Below are 22457 nucleotides of genomic sequence, written 5' to 3' on the forward strand. Positions count from 1 at the left end.
AAGAAACGCGGACGAAAACACGAATTCAAGAGACACGGATGCAAACGACGGGAAAACGAATACGGTGCGCCTTCACCCAGCATACCTGAATCCAGGTGTCCGCGCAGTTGCCTTGGCTTGCCGATCAGGCTGAAGGCGAGCCGGCGGTGATGTTGTTGACAATTACGGCGTCTGTGAAGACGTCCCTTGGGGCTCGGGCTGCTCCGCGCCATCACTCTCTCTCTCTCTCACAAACTCTCATTCTCTCTTGTCCTCTGGCTCTTGCCTCTCCTCTCTCTTTCTCTCTCATTGTCTCTCCCCCTCTGGGCCTCTCCTGCGTTCTCTCTCCCTCTCTAGCTCTCTCTCTCTCTACGACTCTCTGTTTCTTGTTCTCTCTCTCTAGCTCTATATGCCTCATGTATATTGCACGATCATCTAGGATGGGGATGAAGAACAGTAGGGGACAAGCATTATCTGTCATATGACCCAATTTTTAGAGGTTTGTTCGAATCATTCTGTCTAGAGTGAATCCCGTCCCAAATATTTTCGTACACGTCCCGTCTTGTCCTGTCCGAAAAATTTCCTGTCTGAGACATTCTCGTCCCCTTTGATGTCCGAGACGAAAAAAATAGGTCACCCTTATAAACGCTTTGCTCCCACTCTGCTTTCCCTCTTGACTTTTGCTTGATTGGCGCTAGGCTTGCACTCAGCTTGTACTCGGCTTTCTCTCTTGCGCTCTTGGCCCGCCGTCGACTCTCCCTCTCGGGCTCTCAGCTCTTGCTTGCCTCCTGCTCGGCTTTCCCTCTCAGCTCCTACTTGACTCCCACTGGATGCAAGAAACGTCCCGTACGACATCCAAGGCCTTGAACAAGATGGTTATTTCATCCATTGACGAAAAAATTGTCTCGTCTGAAGATGAACAGACAATTCTACATCCCCTCATTTGTTTGAACTTCCAGAAGGTGACAAGTTTTTGTCCACAGACAAAATAACCATCCCATCTGCGTCACGCGAGTAGTCATACATTTTTTCTTTGTCTTGTTTGCTCCCTCTCTCTTTTTCTCTCTCATTTCATTTGTTCTATATATTATTTATTTAATTAATTAATGTATTTGTTATTAATTCGAACAATTCAATCTGATCAGAACTGACCTGCCAATTTGAATCCAAATCGGATCATATTATTTGATCTGAACATTGGGCAAGATTCAGCATTCAAATAATCAAATCAAATCCCCTATCCCTATAACGATCTATCTATCTGTCTATTAATCTATTCATCTATCGAAACCTTCAGTGTGAATGATTTTGTACATCTCTACACCTATCTTAGGTGTGTACTAATGTACATATCTAATCCTGCCATCTGAATCTACCTACATATATAAAGAATACAAGACAGTATCTAACATATCAATCAATCTGTCACTCTGAATCTACCTACCTATGTAAATAATATAACACAGTATCTAATATATCAATCAATCTGTCACTCTAAATCAATCCATCCAAACAGTCAGTGTGAATGATTATGTACAAATCTAAACCAATCTGTCTAGGTGTCCACCAATGCACTTATCTAAACCTGCCCATCTGAATCTAACTACCTATGTAAATAATATAACACAATATCTAACATATCAATCAATCTGTCCCTCTGAATCTACCTATGTAGAAAATATAACACAATATCCAAAATATCAATCAATTTGTCACTCTGAATCTACCTAACTATGTAAATAATATAACAGATTATATAATATCCACCAATCTATCACTCTGAATCTACCTATGTAGAAAATATAACACAATATCCAAAATATCAATCAATTTGTCACTCTGAATCTACCTAACTATGTAAATAATATAACAGATTATATAATATCAACCAATCTATCACTCTGAATCTACCTAACTATGTAGAAAATATAACACAATATCCAAAATATCAATCAATTTGTCACTCTGAATCTACCTAACTATGTAAATAATATAACAGATTATATAATATCAACCAATCTATCACTCTGAATCTACCTAATTATGTAGAAAATATAACACAATATCCAAAATATCAATCAATCTGTCACTCTGAATCTACCAAACTATGTAAATAATATAACACATTATATAATATCAACCAATCGGTCACTCTTGAGAGACGAGTGTTGTTAAATAATGACCTTTACACTGAGAACTTTTCCCCAAATCTTCATTGCAATTCTTTCCATGGATGATCCGCTGAGCGAGGTTTGTAATCTTCCCAAGCGGCGTCCGCCTCTGGAAGATCGAATTCTTCTGGCGTCAACGATGGTAAGAACTCCGGCAACGGCGGCGCCTCCTCGCATCTGCCGCAGAAATCGGTTTTTAAAGGCCCCGGCTATGAATTAGTGGTAATTTTAATCAGATTCTTCGTTTTTGCTTTCTTACTTGCCGGTAACTTGAAAACTCAACGAGATTCGCGATGCTCGAGCTGCGTCCCTCGTGATCTTCTCGTCCAAGCTCTCCACGTATGACAATGGAGGAAGAGTTCTGCAGTGTCAAGAAGCAGCTTGAGATTTTGATGGATGGATTCTTGTGATTTGGTTTATTTTACTTCAAATCGTGATTTGGATTTTGTTTCTAAATCTTTGTTTAGATGACCTTGACTGCGGTGGCGCAGAATTGAATGCTTCGCAGGCTCTTCTGCTTTCATGGAGTAACAATTCCGATGTTCGCAGCGCAGCCACTGCTGATCCGAGGGACTTATCTTCGCTCTTTTCTTTCAAAACAAGCGCATGGTAGTAGTAGGCGGCGGCCTGAAAATTGAAAATCAGAAAATCGTTTTCTTCTTTCTGATTGTTGCTTGTTTTAAAAAAAGTTTTGTACGACGGTAGGTTTAGCTTAATCTGTATTTACTACGCTGAAAATGAGAAATTTAACATTGATTCAAAATGCTTCCACTTGAGGGTCAGCTGTTCTTGCTGTTTGTTGCCAATTTACAAAAAAAATTAGGAGAATGTTGGGTTTAGCTTAATTTGTTTGGATTTTTACTAAACAGGTTAGCTTTAAGTTCGTTTAAACATGTTTCCACTTGAGGTACATTTTTTTTTCCTGATTCTTGCCCATTTTGCTGAAACTTTAGGGAAATGGTGGGTTTAATTTATTTTTTTTCATTTTAGTAAAAACTTGAGCTTTACCTTCGCTTCTACGTGCTTCCACTCGAGGTAAAGCTGTTCTTTCAATCCCCAGCCATCTGCTGATGAAGATGACGTCTTCATCAAAATTTCCAGAGCCTACAGAAATATATTTAAGCAAATAATGAATCAAGATCGCATTTTTCATAAAATCCTTTTAGTTTGGAACTAATTTTCTGTTAATACTAATGAAATTACAGTTACCTGGTTCCAGTATATCGCCATCTCGCATGCAAATCTACGTTTGACTGCCAAAGTGGCCTTTGGACTATCAATAGCCATTTCTAATTGGACCTCGACCCCCTTCATCAAGAACAATGCAAGGTCAGCATGTTGATTAGGCAATTTCAGATATAAGTTCTTAATCTTTCTCTTCTCTTTCGCTGGAACTTCGCAATTTTGATCGGATAAAAGATGGAATGTTTGGCCTGAATAATTTTGAAATTCATATTCATCGGATTGTATGAATTGATGGAAAATATGTACCTCTCCAAGAGCCTGTTGACAAAGAGCTCTGAGCATCTCCTCAGCAATATCAAGAGGAATTTCGTCCCTGCTAATTATTTTTTAAAGCAAGAATTCAATTTCAGAAATCTGGGATTTTTACCATCATGGAAAGCTCATTCAGCGATAAAACGTCACGTAAATGAAGTAGCTTTTTTCCTGCTTACTAGTTTAAGGAAGAATTAACTTCGGAAATCTGGGATTTTAATCATTCCTGCAAAGCCAATTCTGGGCTTCGCCCATCGTAAAATAAAGAAAGGGATGTCCTGCAATTTAATTCGTAAATCTGTGATTTTTACCGTTCTTGAAAAGCTAGTGTAAACTAAAATATATCTTCCCTGCAAATTATGTTTTAAGCAAGAATTTAATTTCGGAAACTGGGACATTCACCATTTCTGGAAAAGCTAATTTCGCTCCTAAATCCATCTTGAATCAAATAAAAATTACCTGCTAATTTGCTTTGTAAGCACGAATTTGATTTTAGCAACAGGGGTTTTCACTATTCCTGGAAACCTAATTCCGTTCGGAAATTCATCGTAAATCAAATAAGTATTCCCTGCTAATTTTCCTTTTAAGCAAGATTTCAATTTCAGAACTCTGGGATTTTCACCATTACTGGAAACCTAATGCTGCTCCAAAATTCATCGTAAATCAAATAAATAAACCCTGCTAATTTGCCTTTTAAGCAATATTTCAATTTCAGAAATCCGGGATTTTCACCATTACTGGAAACATGACCTGAGCTGGGAGGGCAGGCGAGGAAGAACATGCTGAACAGCAAAATCCAAATACCCAGCTGCTTTCAAGCAGATATCAACACAAATTCGTCTGTTTTCTGCGAACACATCGTCATTACTGGTATGATTGCATGAAAAACAGTGATAATTATGACAATTATAATGAAAATTAACTCTCACCTTGTATTATTTTCTGCTGCAAGTCGCCAACTTTGGATCTGATGGGGATGAGGAGCTGATTTGCATGCAACAAGGATAGCATTGCCATGAGGTGGAGAACTGAGAGCACCTCGTACCATGCATTTCCCATGGTCGTCTCCTGCAAAGTTTCCAGCTTGCTCAAATCTACAAAGTGCTAAACCAGCTCTAGAGAGAGAGATAGAAAGATAGGAAGAGAGAAAGAGGAATGGGGAGATATAGATATATAGAGGGAGAGGCTGAAAGAGAGATGGAGAGGGAGGGGTGGGGGATAGTGCTAACCCAGGTTCTAGAGAGAGAAAAAATATGGAGATAGTTGAGAGAGAGAGAGAGGGGTAGAGAGAACTGAAGATGGATAGAGGGGGAGAGATATATATTGAGAGGGAGAGAGAGAGGGTAGTGTGAGATGACAAGGGAGTGAGTTATTTGAGAGGGAAAGAGGGGTAGAGAAATAGATTAAGAGGGAGTGAGATAGTTCAAAGGGAGAGAGAGATAGATAGATTGAGAAGGGAGAGAGAGAGAGGGAGCGATAGATTGAGAAGGGAGAGGAAGAGATAGAGAGAGAGAGAGAGGAAGAGATAGATAGAGAGAGAGAGGGAGAGGAAGAAATAAAGAGAGATAGATTGAGAGGAAGAAATAAAGAGGGAGATAGATATAGATTGAGAGGGAGTGAGAGAGAGAGAGGAAGAGATAGATCGAGAGGAAGAGAGAGATATAGATTGAGAGGGAGTGAGAGAGAGAGAGAGATATAGATTGAGAGGAAGAGAGATATAGATTGAGAGGTAGTGAGAGAGAGAGGAAGATATAGATTGAGAGGAAGAGAGAGAGAGAGAGGAAGAGATAGATTGAGAGAAAGAGAGAGAGAGAGAGAGAAACAGAGAGATATAGATTGAGAGGGGAGAGAGAGGGGAAGAGATAGATTGAGAGGAACTGAGAGAGAGAGAGAGGACGAGAGAGAGAGAGATTGAGAGAGAGAGAGAGAGAGAGATACATCAGCATCATCCACAAGATTGACCCACGAGAACTGAACCTTGTCGGCTATCTCCAGTCCTGTAAGACCACGACTCAGACAACAACAGACAAACCGAACAAAATACCAAAATAAATCTCCGATAATCCAAACCCACCGTCTCTCAGCAACCCCAGAAGAACAGGCAAATACTCCTCCAGACCTCGCAACGCACTCTCCTGCCCAAACCCACCTCCTGCATTCATAATCCTCCAACAAAAATCAAACTTTAATCCAAAAAAAAAAAAAAACGATAATACCTTGATTTTTCACCGTTCTGGCAGTGAATTTCAGGGCGGAGGAAGCTTCCTGAGCAACCATGGCGGCCGCCCGAGCTCGGAGATTAGAAAGACGATCGACCAAGCTCTGAGAAACGCCATGGCGAAGAAGAAGAGTGAAGTCTACGTTGCAGGGGAGGCGAATTCCAGGGAAGAAGACGGCCACGTCACCCAGTTTCTTCAGCCTTCTTCTATCGCCCTGCGCTTGCGCCGACGACACACAACCCATGCTAGACTCGAAGATCACGTTCGAGGGATGATGATGATGATGATGATTATGATGATGGTGATGATAATATAATAGTGGGTTGGTGCGCGTTGACTTGAATGATGGAGGGCCTGCATCGGTTCAGATAACGTTTTTTAATGAGCGAACGAGGTTAGAGACCTCGAAATCAGCGGTGTTAAGGGAGAGAGTGAGAGATTAGATTAGATGAGATCTCCCAGTTTTATTTCCAGTTAATTGTTCTTGGGGTAAGAACAGATTAGATCGTTAATTATTGCGCAGAAGAAGATAATGATGAGGATAATGGTAATGATAATGATGATGGAAGCTAATTTGTCGAGGGGGAAGAACAAATTAGCTGACGCCTTGATAAAACCATCGACTTGTGCAAAGGAGAAGAAGAAGAATCTCATGATGATGATGATTAAGAAGCTCATGATGATGATGATGATGATTAAGAAGCTCATGATGATGATGATGATGATGATGATTAAGAAGCTCATGATGATGATGGAAGCTAATTTGTGGAGGGGGAAGAACAAATTAGCTGACGCCTTGATAAAACCATTGACTTGTGCAAAGGAGAAGAAGAAGAAGCTCATGATGATGATGATTAAGAAGCTCATGATGATAATGATGATGATGATTAAGAAGCTCATGATGATAATGATGATGATGATTAAGAAGCTCATGATAATGATGATGAAGAAGCTCATTATGATGATGATTTAGAAGCTCATGATGATGATGATTAAGAAGCTCATGATGATGATGATGATGATTAAGAAGCTCATTATGATGATGATGATGATGATTAAGAAGCTCATGATGATCATGATGATGATTAAGAAGCTCATTATGATGATGATGATGGAAGTTTTTCCTGGGGAAGACCTTATTAGCTGACGCCTTGATAAAACTATCGACTTGTGCAAAGGAGAAGAAGAGGAAGAAGCTCATGATGATGATGATGATTATGATGATGATGGAAGTTCTTTTTTTCCTGGGAAGAACAAATTAGCTAAGGGTGTGTTTAGACTGCCATCAACTCGTGCAAAGAAGAAGAACATGATGATGATGATGATGTTGATGATGATGGAAGTTATTTTTTTCTGGGGAAGAACAGAGTAGCTAAAGATTTGATATGACCATGAACTCGTGAAAAAAAGAAGAATACGGTTCTCATGATGATGATGGAAGATTTGATAAGACCATGAACTCGTGAAAAAAAGAAGAATACGGTGCTCATGATGATGATGGAAGATAATTTATTCTGGGGGAGGAACAACAAATTAAGTAAAGCTTTGACAAGACCATGAATTCGTGCAACGAAGAAGAAGAAACCTATGATGTTGATGATGATGGAAGCTAATTCATCCTGAGGGAAGAGCCGAGTAGCTAAAGCTTTGATAAGACCACGAACCCATGAAAAAAGGAAGAATACGATGCTGATAATGATGATGAATAAGTTAGCTTAAGCTTCGATAATAACATCAACTCGTGAAAATAATAAGAAGAAGAAGAAAGATAATGATGATGATGATGACGACTACCATGAGGATGATGATGAGAATGATGATGGAAGCTAAGTTATCCGCGGGGTAAAACAACATATTAGCGAAAGCTTTGACAAGACCATCAAATTTTGCAAATAAGAAAAAGACGACGACGATGATGGAAGCTAATTTATCCTCGGGGAATACCAACAAATTAGCTAAAGCTTTGATAAGACCATCAAATCGGGCAAAGAAGAACATGAAGACGATGATGATGACGACGACGAGGATGATGAAGATGATAGTGATGATTATATGGATGATGGAAGTTAAGTTACCCTCGGGGATGAACAACAAATAAGTTAAAGCTTTGATAAGACCATCCAATTGTGCAAAGATGAACAAGAAGACGATGATGATGACGAAGATGATGAAGATGTCAAGATGATGATAATGATGATGATGGAAGCTAATTTATCCTCGGGGAATACCAACAAATTAGCTAAAGCTTTGATAAGACCATCAAATCGGGCAAAGAAGAACATGAAGACGATGATGATGACGACGACGAGGATGATGAAGATGATAGTGATGATTATATGGATGATGGAAGTTAAGTTACCCTCGGGGATGAACAACAAATAAGTTAAAGCTTTGATAAGACCATCCAATTGTGCAAAGATGAACAAGAAGACGGTGATGATCACGACGACGATGATGATAACGAAGATGATGAAGATGTCATGATGATGATGGAAGCTAATTTATCCTCGGGGAAGAACAACAAATAAGCTAAAGATTTGATAAGATCATCAAATTGAGCAAAGAAGAACATGAAGACGATGATCATGACGACGGCAATGATGATGAAGATGATGTTAATGATTATCAGGATGCTGGAAGTTAAAAGTTATCCTCGGGGAAGAGCAACAAATAAGCTAAAGATTTGATAAGACCGTCAAATTGATCAAAGAAGAACAAGAAGACGACGACGATGATGATAACGAAGATGATGAAGATGACATGATGATGATAATGATGATGATGGAAGCTAGTTTACCCTCGGGGAAGAACAACAAATTAGCTAAAGCTTTGATAAGACCATCAAATTGAGCAAAGAAGAACATGAAGACGATGATGATGACGACGGCAATGATGATAAAGATGATGAAGATGATGTTAATGATTATCAGGATGATGGAAGTTAAAAGTTATCCTCGGGGGAGAACAACAAATTAGCTAAAGCTTTGATAATACCATCAAATTGAGCAAAGAAGAATATAAAGACAATGATGATGACGACGACAATGATGATGAAGATGATGATGATGATGATGATACTCATGACGGAAGCTAAGTTATCCTCGGGAAAGAACAACAAATTAGCTAAAGCTTTGGTAAGACCATCAAATTGAGCAAAGAAGAACATGAAGCCGATGATGGTGACGACGAGGATGATGAAGATGTCAAGATGATGATAATGATGATGATGGAAGCTAGTTTACCGTCGGGGAAGAACAGCAAATAAGCTATAGCTTTGATAAGACCATCAAATTGAGCAAAGAAAAACAAGAAGACGACGACGAAGATGATAACGATTATGATGAAGATGTCATGATGATGATGATGATGATGATGATGATGATGATGATGATGATGATGATGATGATGATGGAAGTTGGGGATGTAAGGATGACATCAACCTGAAAAAGGGCAGCTTCTCCGTCGTGTTGTGAAATCCTGTTCTCGTCGTATTCTGAATTTCCTGCTCATGAGATTCTCGCCGAGGATTCCCACCGCCGCCGCTTCCTTAAAAGCCATTCCCTTCCGCTTCCGCAGAATCGATTCCTCCGTGGCCCCCTGACTGCATGCCAAGTGGCCTAATTTTTCTTATCCACGTGCACTCTCCCATTGGCTTAAACTTTTTATGTGGGAGATAATGGCTTGATAATTTCTCAATGAATACATGTGTTAGTGGAACATGATACATCCCATGTGATGAAATCCTACTATATCCATTCGTTTTCAATTTTATTATAACATATATTGTGGGCCTTAAATAAAAAATAATATCTTCAAGTGCCCAGGAAAATGAAGATTCCACTACAAATTAACATGCCAAATAATGTACTGAATCACAGTATATTCTGGTTTAATGTGGAAGATAATGGGTTGATCATTTCTAAATGGACACATTTTTTAGTGGAACATGATATATATCCCATGTGATGAAATCCTAGTGTAGCCACTCATTTTCAATTTTATTACAACATATATTGTAGGCCTTGAATAAAAAATAATATCTTCAAGTGCCCGAAAATGAGGATTCTACTAGAAATTAACATGCCAAGTTTGTACTGAATCACAGTGTATGTTGGTTTAATGTGGAACATAATGGGTTAATAATTTCTCAATGCATGCATGTGTTAGTGGAACATGATACCTCCCATGTGATGAAATCCTACTGTATCCATTCGTTTTTAATTTTATTATAACATATATTGTGAGCCTTAAATAAAAAAATAATATCTTCAAGTGTCCAGGAAAATAAATATTCCACTACAAATTAACATGCCAAATAATGTACTGCGTCACATTGTATGCTGGTTTAATGTGGAACAGAATGGGTTGATAGTTACTCAATTGAGACATTTGTGATGAAATCCTACTATAGTCGTTCATTTTGAATTTTATTACAACATATATTGTGGGCCTTAAATAAAAAATAATATCTTCGAGTGCCCAGGAAAATGAAGATTCCACTACCAATTAACATGCCAAGTGTTGTACTGTATCACATTGTCTGCTGGTTTAATGTGGAACATAATGGGTTGATAGTTACTCGATGGAGACATTTATTAGTGGAATATGATATATCATTTGAGATGAAATCCTATTATATCCATTTATTTTCAATTTTATACCAACATATAATGTGGGCCTTAAATAAAAATAATATCATCAAGTGCCCGGGAAAATGAAGATTCCACTACAAATTAACATGTCAAATGTTGTATTGAATCACATTGTAAGCTGGTTTAATGGGTTTATGATTACTGAATGGAGACATTTATTAGTGGAATATGATATATCATTTGAGATGAAATCCTATTATATCCATTTATTTTCAATTTTATTACAACATATAATGTGGGCCTTAAATAAAAATAATATCATCAAGTGCCCAGGAAAATGAAGATTCCACTACAAATTAACATGTCAAATGTTGTATTGAATCACATTGTAAGCTGGTTTAATGGGTTTATGATTACTGAATGGAGACATTTATTAGTGGGATATGATACATCATATGTGATGAAATCCTACTATAGCCATTCATTTTCAATTTCGTTATAACATATATTGTGGGCCTGAAATAAAAACTAATATCTTCAAGTGCCCAGGAAAATGAAGATTCCACTACAAATTAACATGTCAAATGTTGTATTGAATCACATTGTATGCTGGTTTAATGGCTTGATAATTTCTTAATGGACACATTTATTAGTGGAACACGATACCTCATTTGTGATGAAATCCTACTATAGCCATTCATTTTCAATTTTATTATAACATATATTGTGGGCCTTAAAGAAAAATAATATCATCAAGTAACCAGGAAAATAAATATTCCACTACTAAATAAGATGCCAAATGTTGTATTGAATCACATTATAAGCTGGTTTAATGGGTTTATGATTACTGAATGGAGACATTTATTAGTGGGATATGATACATCATATGTGATAAAATCCTACTATATCCATTCATTTCCAATTTCGTTATAACTTATATTGTAGGCCTTAAATAAAAAATAATAACATCAAGTGCCCAGGAAAATAAATATTCCCCTACAAATTAACATGCCAAATAATGTACTGAATCACAGTATATGCTGGTTTAATGTGGAACATAATGGGTTGATAATTTCTCAACGGATAAATTTATTTAATGAATATGATATATCAAATGTGAGGAAATCCTAAAATGGGAATTCACTTTTAAGTTTATTGCGTGACCTGGAAAATAAAGATCCAACTACAGGTTAGCATGTCAAAATTTGAATCAAGTTGTATGCAGATTTTATTATTCATAATGTACTTTTTATATCATTTGAACAAATCTGTAGACAAATGAGAAAAGATGGATCATTCATGAAGAAACTGAACCGATCTGCAGTGCAATTGGTAATAGAATTGGCGTGAAAGAATCAATCTACATTGGTTGATTATAGGTAATAAAAATGCCAATCATTTTTATCTTCATAGCTCATTTATTTTTTTGACTAAACTGATGTGAAGTTGATTCTGGACGCCTAGTTCTACTCCTAAATATGATTCCTGCTAACTTAATTCTTCTCCATAATATAATGTAATGATAAAAGTTGTGCCTGAGATATCACACAACTTTGATACAAAATGAGGTCATAATTCATCATTAATCTCAGATAAAGGGACAAGTTGCCTGAATCATATTTTAATATAAGACAGCATGAATATTTGATTCATTGTCACACAAAATTCTTGGATTAGTATTATCCAAATGGTCTACATACTAAGTATAGCCTTGCATTTTATAGTGTTCATATAAATTCGTTAATGTATAAACATTGAAAATTATCACACCATGATACAATGACACAGTCTACTAAACCAATTTTTTATCCTCTGATAGATTCATTTTCGCGAAAATAACATACACAGACATAAATAATTGTATTTATTTAAAAAACCAACTCGTTTACCTACGAAGCTGTACACTTTTCTTAACATTATGCCCCTCAGATGTGACATTGAGAAAAAATAACAACGCTGTGTATAAATTTCAATGTCTTAACTTCCTTTTTGGATTTCAAAATTTTACCACACAACTAAAATCCCAAGTCAATATCAAGGGGTCATTAGTGCCACAGCAAGAAACAAAGAATCAATCATTTTCTTATAATAAAAATATTTGGTATGCGTACACTTATTCATGTAATAGGTTTAATAAAATCATATTCCAAATGAAATGATAGATTATTTCCATTTTAATTCAACTTATGAAAATATATGATTTATATTCATTCAAAGTATCTCAGATAAGTAATAATTAAATTTCAAAATGCTAGGAACAAACAAGATGAATAACTATGTTATTTGGATGAGACATAAAAATGAGTGCAGCTAGGATTTCGATAAGATAACTATAACAAGACATGTGCATGTTATTTCATTACACAATAATTTCTATTGTGGGCAGATTTTATAGCATATATTATAGGGATAAGCTTTTAATTTTTTACAAGTAATAGGTAAAAAATCAAAAGCCACGTCACCGATAGATCGGCGATTAAAAGCTATTTTTTATTTTAAGTTGCATGTTGTACTCTACCTTTGGATATGGCAGTTGGATTATATATAAGTTACATTCTCAAAGGTAATATTTTCAAATATAAAATTGATTTTGTTCTTAGAAAGGCTTCGAACGATCCGCTATAGTTTTCTACCTTTTTCTTCTTCGCGGCCGTGGGTGAATCGAAACCCTGGAGATTGATTGTTGGAAGACGAAGCCGGTTCATCAATTGCAGGGCGATCTCTCCGAAAGGATATGATAATTTGTAGAAGTAAAAGAAGAAGAGAAAGAGGGAGAACAAAGATGGATGACGGGCATTTCAGCGAAGTCTGCGGTTTTTGCGGGAATTTGAGTTCAAAATTGTCAGTAACGTTTTCGATTTCTTCTGGGTATTTCGTCAGACCTCGCAAAGTCGCCTCGCCAACAGTCATCAACGCCCTAATTTGATTCACGGGCTTTCGGAATTCTTAATTTTTCTGTGCGTCCCGAATAGAGTGAATCCCAGTTAAAAGACGGTATATTTTATTTATTTGTTATTGTTTTGACAATGACGTTGTTGGATACTTTTTTGGTCAATCCCGGATTTTTTGTTTGTCTACGTGTTGTTATGTTGATCATTCTTTTCATATCTACTCCTCAAATGGAGAGAATTATTATGTTCTTTGTAGCTAATTTTGCACTATTTGATTGAGCGTGAAAACCCATAAGTTCAAGGTCTTGCGTTATACCAGGACGAAAGAAACATAGCTTATGGCTGATCAAATGTACAAGATTTAGAGACATGTGACAGTGTCTAACATTTCTAACGACTTGGTTATAAATTTAATTTACGAGAGCTAGACAACTCGTCTCATATTGCTTCTCTCCTTTTCCTTTTGACTCTTCTGTAATGGGTCAAAAGATGGCAATTCGTCGGCCATAGATTTGATCATTTTGGTTTGTTTCTCGTTTTTACATTAGTTCGGGAATTCTATCCTGTGTTTTGTTATCTTTTTCCTGCATGTTTATTATATTCTTTCTTCCTTTCTCTCTTCCCCTCTTTCTTTGCTTTTTTACTTATTTCTATCTCCCTTCCTATGCAATTCATTTTTCTTCTCTTTCTTTCTTTCTTTCTTCATTCTTTTCTCTTTCTCTTTTTTTATCTTTCTTTCTTCCTTCCATTTTTTCGCTATCTCCTTTTCTGTATATCTCTCTCTTTTTTCTTTCTTGCTTCTTTTTCTTTCTTTCTTTGTTCTCTCTATTTTTCATTCTCGCTTTCTTTTTCTTTCTTTCTTTGTTCTCTCTCTTTCTCTTTCCTGTTTTCTTTCTATTTCTTTATTTTTCTTTTTCTGTTTTTCTCTTATTTATTTCTCTCTTTTTTTCTCTCTCTCTTTCGTTCTCTTTCATAATTTATGTCTCTTTTTTCCTTTTATTTATTTGTTTATTTCTCTCTTTCTTTATCTTTCTCTCTTCATTTCTTCATTTTTCTCTTTCTCTCTCTTGCTCTAGTTGATTGGCACCCCTTAGTGTATTTCGTGGCTTTACAGAATTTGAACTCCTTACCAGTTTTTCTCTGCAGGAATCATGATGACGTGACATTTATTTGCTAATATACCTTCATTACATTCTGGCATGTTATAGATTGTGTCATGGAGGTTGTTGATATCAGTTCTTCAGACTCAGAAGATTTCCTGCAAGAGTTAGAAGACGAATATAACAGTGAAATCACACCTTCGAATGAGTTCATTGATGGACCTCCATTGGTAGACCCAACAATAGAAGTTTACCACAGTGCCCCTACTCCTTTAGATGATAATACCTATATTGATGGGCTTTCTTCGAAAGACCTGGGAAAGGAGATGATAACAAAAGAACATCCCAGTAGAAGGATTCTTCCTCCTTCTATTCTCCCTAGGATTCAGGGTGGTCGAAGAATTTTGAAAAGTAATGCTCCCATGGGCACAGAAGGATTTGTGTTCTCATCAGCCGCATCAGATGGCGAAGATATTCAATTTCTTGGCTCATACAGGAAACCAAATAGCTTGGCTGGAGTGGATATGAATAGTTCTGGTTTTCATAGCTTAAGTCTTATGGAGCATCGGAGACATTTGCCCCCATGGATGGATCAAGAATTACCTGCCGGAAACCTAGCTGGTGTTTCTTCAAATTGTTCACAGCCTACTTATCCGAAGGCGTCGATGAATCATCTCGGCACAGGAGAGAAGAAAATAGACCCGGGTGAGAGATTGATTTTTCAAGCAGCACTGCAGGTACATGAAGAAAGGTGCATTTTTTCTTAAATAAAAGGGGAGAAATTTTCAGTGTGTTAATTTAGTGCAAACTTTGTTCTGTTTTCTTTAGGATCTTAATCAGCCAAAAAATGAAGGGAATGTCCCCACCAATCTATTGGCTGTTTCACTACTGAGGCACCAGGTAAACTTTTCTTTCAGGCTGCAGTTGTTTGACAGTTTTTTATGTTTTTTACTGGATAATTTGAATATTTATGCGCTTCAGAAAATAGCCCTCGCATGGATGCAGAAGAAGGAGAACAGTTCGTATTGCTCTGGTGGAATTCTTGCAGATGATCAGGTTATATTTTTAATTATTTCAGTAAACTTAGACATGTTCAATTTTGTATGTAATTCCCTGTTCTCTCACATTGTAGGGGCTCGGTAAAACTGTATCTGTACTTGCTCTGATCCAAATCGAGAGACAAAAACAAGAGAAGTTCTCGGCAACTGATTCGGATTACGTCAAATCTAATGCGCTGGATCTAGAGGAGGTTGATAGCACGATTCCTGAAGATGCAAAACCAAAAGGGCCTGAAGATCATTTGTCAGGACTGCAAAAGCCTTTACTTATGTCTGATCATTCATGTCACGTGACTTTGAAATCTCCAAATATCATGAAAATTGACGATTTGAATGGAGATTTGACGAACAACGATTCTTGCAAAGACAGTTCATTAAAGGCAGAGAACACTAGAATTGTGACACACAAGGGAAGACCAGCAGGTGGGACCCTGGTTGTTTGTCCTGCAAGTATTCTTCGTCAATGGGCTCATGAGATTGAAGAAAAAGTTCCAGAGGAAAAAAAGCTCTCCTTTTTGGTTTACCATGGCAGCTCTAGGTCGAGAGATCCAAGCTCGCTTGCAAAATATGATGTTGTTCTCACGACGTACGCTATTGTCTCCAATGAAGTGCCGAAGCATCATATGGATGATGAGTCGGATCGGAGGAACACAGAGGATTGTGCACTATCACCAGAGTTTTCCTCTCAAAGAAAAAATAAAAGGGCACGGGATGAAGAAAAGAGAATGAAAGGGAAGAGGAAGAAAAATTGTGATTATATTGTTGACCAAGATAGTGGTCCACTTGCAAGGGTGCGCTGGTTTAGGGTTGTGCTAGATGAAGCTCAGACTATAAAAAATTTCAGAACTCAAGTCTCTAAAGCATGTTGCGGCCTTCGGGCAAAAAGACGATGGTGTTTGTCTGGAACGCCTTTGCAAAATTCAATAGATGACTTGTATAGCTATTTTAGGTTTCTGAGATATGATCCTTATGCGGTTTATGGATCCTTCTGCTCTTCAATTAAGAACCCTATCACCTCCAATCCAAGTGCAGGATACCAAAAACTTCAGGCAATATTGCGTACAATAATGCTTCGTCGCACAAAGGGTTAGTTTTCTGTATCATCATTATTTTTTTGATGGATTCCAACCTTTATTTTCCCCTATTATGATTTTTAGAATGACTTACTGTTACCAACAATCATAACTAGGGTTGCTAGCAAGGGACAATAATGAGTCGTCCTTGTTTGCAGCCAGAATGATGAGTACAAACTTCTGATTTTTGTCATCCTAGCCGCAGATAAATGAAGGATGACGATGACCCATCATTAGCTCTTATCATCTGAAATTTTAAGATTAGAGGGAGTGATGAGTTTGTTTCAAAAAAAAAGATGAAATGATGAGCCACCATCATAGTATGTGATCAATTCATTGATGAGTGAAGAAGACTGACAAATCATCATCGTCTTCATACATTCCAACTCGTTGAATTTATAATTGGCTTTTCAGAGTCATGGTTTCCTTTGAAGAGATCTGCTTATGTGAATTGGTGTGATTCATGATACCATGGTAAAGTATAATGGCAAGATTTTTTTTCTTTTGAAGAAATTAATGGCTAGTTTATTAACTTTAAGTAATCTCCGAAAGCCTTTTATTTAGTCCTATTTTAAATCCGCAGCAGATTTTTTCTGGCTCGTTGTTCTTTTTCCGCTGCTCGTAGTCAATAAATTAGGCTGAAACTGACGAGTTCCTGTTAATCTTTTGATTCGATAGGAACCTTGATCGATGGCGAGCCAATTATTAACCTACCTCCTCGAATTATAAATTTGAAGAAGATATATTTCACTACAGAAGAACGGACTTTTTACTCTAACCTTGAAGCTGATTCGCGACAAAAATTCAAGGTATTAATTGTGGTGTGTTGATTTTTATTTTCAACTTTCTTAAGATGTGGTTAACTTGATCGACTGTTTTTATTCCCTCGGCAGTTCATCTTTCTCCAATATGAGAAGCGTTTAAGTCACTAGATGTCCCATAATGGATATCATTCAACACTTTTCCGTTGCCTGTATTTTGATTTTCGAAACAATTTATATGTTCTATCGTGTTGTCTTTGCTTAATTAAAACTTACCCCAACGGAAGAATTATCTTGGCGATGTCTTGGTATTTGGAGGACATTCTGCTATTTTGTGATAAAATGAAACATACTTTTCAGTGTAAAATCTAATGCAAAAGTTGCTTTTTAATACAAAAGTTGCAATTTCTCTGCAACATCATGTCCAGAATACCATCAGCACTGAATATTGATGCAATTTTTTGCGAGTATTGATGTGAGTTATTGTTCCAGGCCATGGCAGCTGCTGGAACTGTGAATCAAAATTATGCAAGTATTCTTCTGTTACTTTTGCGCCTTCGTCAAGCTTGTGATCATCCTCTGCTTGTGAAAGGACGTGTTTCCTCGTTTTCGGCCAAGTCATCCTTAGTGACGGCACGTAAGCTCCCCAGAGAGATGTTGACTGATCTTTTAAACCGTTTGGAAGGTTCATTAGCCATTTGTGGTGTCTGCAGTGTATGTGCTATCAACTTTTCATTCCTTTCTATCTACCTTAAATAGACAGATACATGATTAGTGTCTGCAGTGTATGTGCTATCAACTTTTCATTCATTCTATCTACTTTACATAGACAGATACATGATTAGTGTTCGACATCGAAATGTTACGCTGACCTCGGTTGATAGCTTACAATTAATTGTGTCAACATCAAAGGTTCTCAACGTTCTCACTGTCAACCGTCCATTGTGCTGTCAACTTCACTGTAAACTAGTTGTTTGACATTGATGATGTCGCTGACGTTGATGGGGTTGACAATTTAACTAGAATTAGCCTGGCAGATGAGGCCAACTATCTGTGATACCTGTCGTCAGCAATCTCAACCATCATCGGTAGCCTCATATACATCATTGTCAACCATCTTTACTGACCACTCAGTGACTTTGATATTGAGAGTGCTAAATCTTATTGGGGATTTACACTTTTGCATAAAACACCCTACTAAAACCTGATTAGGCACTCTCCCCTTGTCATCTAATTAGTTCTACATCTTACATTATTCCCTTGGCGATGGTCTAGCTGATCCACTCTGCTTCTAATGCAGGACCCACCCGAGGAGGCTGTGGTCACGATGTGCGGCCATGTGTTCTGTTATCAATGCATATCTGGGTATCTAAATGGGGACATTGACTCATGCCCAGCTTCTGGGTGCCGAGATGTCATCAGCAACGACTCTGTATTTTCTAGTTCAACTCTCAGAAGCTGTTTGTCTGGTGAGCTTCTTGAACAGTCCGGAGTTGATGACCCTTCCCCAAATAGATCTGTTCAAAGTTCATCCAAGATCGAAGCAACAATGGATATTCTGAGGTCTTTTTGCAAGAATCCCTCTGATTCAGAATCTAAGGCCGCTGAATCTGAACCCCCGATCAAAGCTATAGTTTTCTCCCAGTGGACAAGCATGCTTGATTTTCTAGAGGCTTCATTGAATCATTCTCTCATTCAGTACCGAAGGTTGGATGGGAGCATGTCCCTAGCATCAAGGGAACGAGCAGTGAGAGATTTCAATACAGACCCAGAGGTTTGTTATGATTTTTTGCTTGAACTTTATAAAAAATTAATATTTTGGGGCTCTACACCAGAATCAATATTTTGGGGTCAACAATCAGTCGAAACTGATTATTCCTGATCAGAAATTTACATTGATCAGGCGACCCAGGTAGTGATCTGCTGGGTCTATCAGAGCATCTGGATCACATTGTCCCATCAGTCAGATGCGGTTGATCGTCCAATCAACCCTGTAAGAGGAATTGGCGATCAGGCCAATGGGCTGCTGCCATGTGGCAGAACTGTACTTTCTCTCTCTACCTATCTATCTTTCTATATATTTCTTTGTATCCATCCATCCATCCATCCATCTCTCTTTGCTTTATGCTGTGTCTATTTTTTCAATGGATGAAGCTGGCGAAGGCACAATAGTGCTCTGGTGGAGGGACCTGTCTCCAACAGAGTTAGTGTCATACTGCTCCCTGCTTCTTCCATTGACAAAGCGGCAGTGTGGCTTGGTTCCCTCTGTTGGATCAGTATTGCGCTGCCATGGCATAATGCTGTAGGCAGGAGAGAAAGCTTTTACTTTTCATTCTTCTTTATTCTTCCTATGTGACCAATCATTCTCTTCAAACAAAAAATCATGACCAATCATGATTAATTCGACTGTTCAATCTTGATGGGTCAATTGAAAATTTCGATTGATCATGGTCATTGGATCATGATCTGAATAAAAAATTTCGACCAATGGTGCATCCAAAGAGTATGGACGTGAAGTCTGGTCACTCCGATCAATCAGATCAAAGACTTTGATCGATCGCTGACCACTGCCAGTTTTAATTTTAGAGAAGTCTGAGGGTCAAGTTTGCGGAACTTTATCCCCAGGGGAATGCCACAGGTTCTTGTTAAAACTTCTTATTAAAGCAGTCTTAACATTGGCTATTAAATCCCTTCAACTGGTTTCATCACAATTAGTTAAGAATTTGTCTGTCATGTTCCAGGTAGGCGTCATGATTATGTCCTTGAAAGCGGGTAATCTTGGTCTCAACATGGTTGCTGCATGTCATGTCATCCTTCTTGACCCATGGTGGAATCCCACGACTGAAGATCAAGCAATTGACCGAGCCCACCGGATTGGACAGCTTCGACCTGTGACTGTTTCTCGGTTGAGCGTTTGTGATACCGTAGAAGATCGCATTCTTGCTCTCCAGGTAACTCTTATAAAATCCTCTTGTAGCTCATTATCTGAGAAGGATGACTCTTGTTTTAGTTAATAGTAGACATCTGTCGCATGTATAGAGACAAAATGTCTCGATGACAACTGGATTACAAATTCGTCATCAGATGTTTCAGACATATGATGAAATGATGATGATTAGTCATCGTTATCATCATTCACTCATAATTATCATCCTGGGCGCCAGATGCTGAGAAGATTGCAAATTCATCATCAGATGATTCAGTCGTATCACATCATCGTTTGACCATCACCATTTCCAGATTCCCCAGATCTCAATATATTGCATTTGGATTTCTAAGAATATATGAACGGAAGTCATAATAAACTGATGATTTTTTCTTTCAAAAAAAAAATAAACTGATGATTTTTCTGCAGGAGAAAAAGAGGGAGATTGTCTCATCAGCATTTGGCGAAGACCAGACTGTCGGCCCGTCAACCCGCCTCACTGTGGAAGATCTAAGATACCTATTCAGGGTTTAGATGATCCAGATTGGATCTCAAGTTTTTGCACATAATTTTTTGGGGGAGAAATGCAGGGTCAGGTATTTTTGTTTCAAACAATACCAACTGGTTGATTTGCCTAATCTTCATCTCCTCTCCTTGTATATCGATCTTATTTAAAACAGGTATAAGTACCAGTATTTCAACAGTATTTTAACGTCTCAATATGCGGATGAATGATGTGCAGAACGTGTCAACAAAGTCATGTTGCTTCATGCTGGTCCTTCCTTGATGTCATGGCACAAACTGATTAAACATGAAAAGGGTCTGACTGATCATGGCTTTCATGGAAATATAAACTCTCAATCTGTTGGCTTCTCTGCACTCCTCCCTTTCTTTTATATCTATACATACAAATATATATGAAGCTCTGAAAATGGTGATGAGGGATATCAAATTAATGTCAACTAGCCCTTTTTTGAAGAGGTCAGCCCCCCCCCCACAGAGCCATGGAGGACAAAAAGGGAATGTTCTATAAAAAGATGAAAAGCTGAAGGGAAGTTGGTACTTCCCTTCTAATGAATGTCTAGTTTGTTTTAAAAAACTTAGAAAATGCTACTGCATGAATTGAAAGGGAGTGTCAGTCAACTTCCTTATAGGGAATCAAGGCCCTCCATTGAACCTGGGCTTACAAATAGTTGGAGATGTTAAAAGGTGAAAGTGTTCATGTTTTGGGGGAGTGCAAATACTCAATTGACCACCCTGCCGTCTTCTCTTTGGAGTTAACTGACTTTATCCTTCTGAGATTATCCTTCAGTACCATTACAAAAATCTCATGCATTGTTACATTAATACAATCATTTGAGATCATATCTGCATGCTATAAGGCTTAAATGATTCAATCTATGTTTTGAATGATACTGTTTTATGTACTTATATGAAATTGTTCATGTCATATTTATGAAGAAAACAACTTTATAATTTGAAATTTAAACTCTCAGAATGGCTGTGATAAATGATTGGCTGCCCCAATCATTACAAAAAGGCGTCATTATGGCATTGCAAGTTACAATGTCCTAATGCTCCAAATACTTAACCTTTTCTCTATATTTTTGACGCATTTGGACATGAGGAGAGAGAAAAAATGCAATGCAACACTGGGACACGTGGCAGCATAAGAGAATCCACTCAGGGATTCCCAAAACCAATGTTAAATTCTAAATGGTGTGATATTAGAAGTTTTCCCTCTACATAACTCTCAAAATTATATCCATATTCCTTTTCCTTGTCAATTAAAAAAATTAATATTTTAGTAATGATATGGCTATCATTGACTTTGCAAAATGAGAATATTACTTTAAAAATAATATCAAAGAAAGTTGAGAAAATTTTGAAAAAACTAATATAACTTAATAATAATGATGTGAAATAATAAAAATACTGAATATAGTTTCCCAAAATGAAGGACGTAAAAGTTTCAAAGATAAAAAGTGAAATTAATTTATAATGCATCACAGTAAATAAGATTAATATCATTTAATTAAATAGCATGTATAAAATATTACAGTAAGTGAAGACAACTTTAGTGTGAATGGGACAAAAAATGTAGCATGTCGAGTAAACTGATAGAATATCATATACCATGCATTTTAATGACTATAAGTCATCAGAAAATTTATATTGTTTCATAACATA

General features: G+C 37.3%; 2 protein-coding genes and 1 long non-coding RNA gene across 11 annotated transcripts; 2 read left to right on the plus strand and 1 right to left on the minus strand.

Moving 5' to 3' along the window:
• Positions 1–2077: 2077 nt before the first annotated feature.
• On the minus strand, positions 2078–9460 carry LOC144715352 (uncharacterized). 2 transcript variants are annotated; one of them, XM_078590299.1, is made up of 12 exons: positions 9307–9460; positions 5864–6220; positions 5722–5799; positions 5586–5644; positions 4577–4715; positions 4398–4494; positions 3642–3708; positions 3360–3458; positions 3159–3254; positions 2623–2777; positions 2410–2511; positions 2078–2327 (listed from the first exon to the last, which is right to left on the minus strand). In XM_078590299.1, exons 1-12 carry the CDS (start codon positions 9422–9424, stop codon positions 2192–2194), a joined length of 1503 nt encoding a protein of 500 aa, XP_078446425.1. In that variant the 5' UTR covers positions 9425–9460; the 3' UTR covers positions 2078–2191. The 2 variants fall into 2 exon arrangements, with proteins under 2 accessions (XP_078446425.1, XP_078446424.1); XM_078590298.1 differs by having other exon boundaries at positions 3642–3711.
• LOC144715353 (uncharacterized) lies at positions 2150–6238 on the plus strand. 4 transcript variants are annotated; one of them, XR_013584588.1, is made up of 5 exons: positions 2150–2292; positions 2387–3479; positions 4363–4517; positions 4600–4667; positions 5898–6238. It is a non-coding gene; the product is annotated as an uncharacterized LOC144715353 (long non-coding RNA). The 4 variants fall into 4 exon arrangements; XR_013584590.1 differs by having other exon boundaries at positions 2185–2292; positions 2642–3479; XR_013584587.1 differs by having other exon boundaries at positions 2232–2372; positions 2618–3479.
• A 3576-nt stretch (positions 9461–13036) lies between the features above and the next one.
• On the plus strand, positions 13037–21138 carry LOC144714971 (helicase-like transcription factor CHR28). 5 transcript variants are annotated; one of them, XM_078589802.1, is made up of 11 exons: positions 13037–13452; positions 14483–15186; positions 15278–15349; positions 15431–15505; positions 15582–16593; positions 17259–17389; positions 17834–18055; positions 18642–19115; positions 19245–19385; positions 20083–20292; positions 20697–21138. In XM_078589802.1, the coding sequence occupies exons 2-11, from the start codon at positions 14566–14568 to the stop codon at positions 20799–20801; spliced, it is 3063 nt and encodes a 1020-aa protein (XP_078445928.1). In that variant the 5' UTR covers positions 13037–13452; positions 14483–14565; the 3' UTR covers positions 20802–21138. The 5 variants fall into 5 exon arrangements, with proteins under 5 accessions (XP_078445928.1, XP_078445927.1, XP_078445929.1 ...); XM_078589801.1 differs by having other exon boundaries at positions 14496–15186; XM_078589803.1 differs by having other exon boundaries at positions 14558–15186.
• The last annotated feature ends 1319 nt before the right edge of the window (positions 21139–22457 follow it).

The sequence above is a fragment of the Wolffia australiana genome, chromosome 18, assembly GCF_029677425.1.
Source record: "Wolffia australiana isolate 7733 chromosome 18, ASM2967742v1".
NCBI classification, from domain to species: domain Eukaryota; kingdom Viridiplantae; phylum Streptophyta; class Magnoliopsida; order Alismatales; family Araceae; genus Wolffia; species Wolffia australiana.

Excerpts from the sequence above, each read along its gene's own strand:
- LOC144715352 (XM_078590298.1), bottom strand. The coding sequence starts at position 9,424 with ATGGCTTTTAAGGAAGCGGCGGCGGTGGGAATCCTCGGCGAGAATCTC. Across the intron at positions 3,255-3,359 it reads TGGCGATATACTGGAACCAG|GCTCTGGAAATTTTGATGAA; the intron begins GTAACTGTAATT and ends ATATTTCTGTAG. Across the intron at positions 2,328-2,409 it reads AGTTTTCAAGTTACCGGCAA|ATGCGAGGAGGCGCCGCCGT; the intron begins GTAAGAAAGCAA and ends TTTCTGCGGCAG.
- LOC144714971 (XM_078589802.1), top strand. The coding sequence starts at position 14,566 with ATGGAGGTTGTTGATATCAGTTCTTCAGACTCAGAAGATTTCCTGCAA. Across the intron at positions 15,506-15,581 it reads GAATTCTTGCAGATGATCAG|GGGCTCGGTAAAACTGTATC; the intron begins GTTATATTTTTA and ends CTCACATTGTAG. Across the intron at positions 19,386-20,082 it reads TGCTGCCATGTGGCAGAACT|GTAGGCGTCATGATTATGTC; the intron begins GTACTTTCTCTC and ends GTCATGTTCCAG.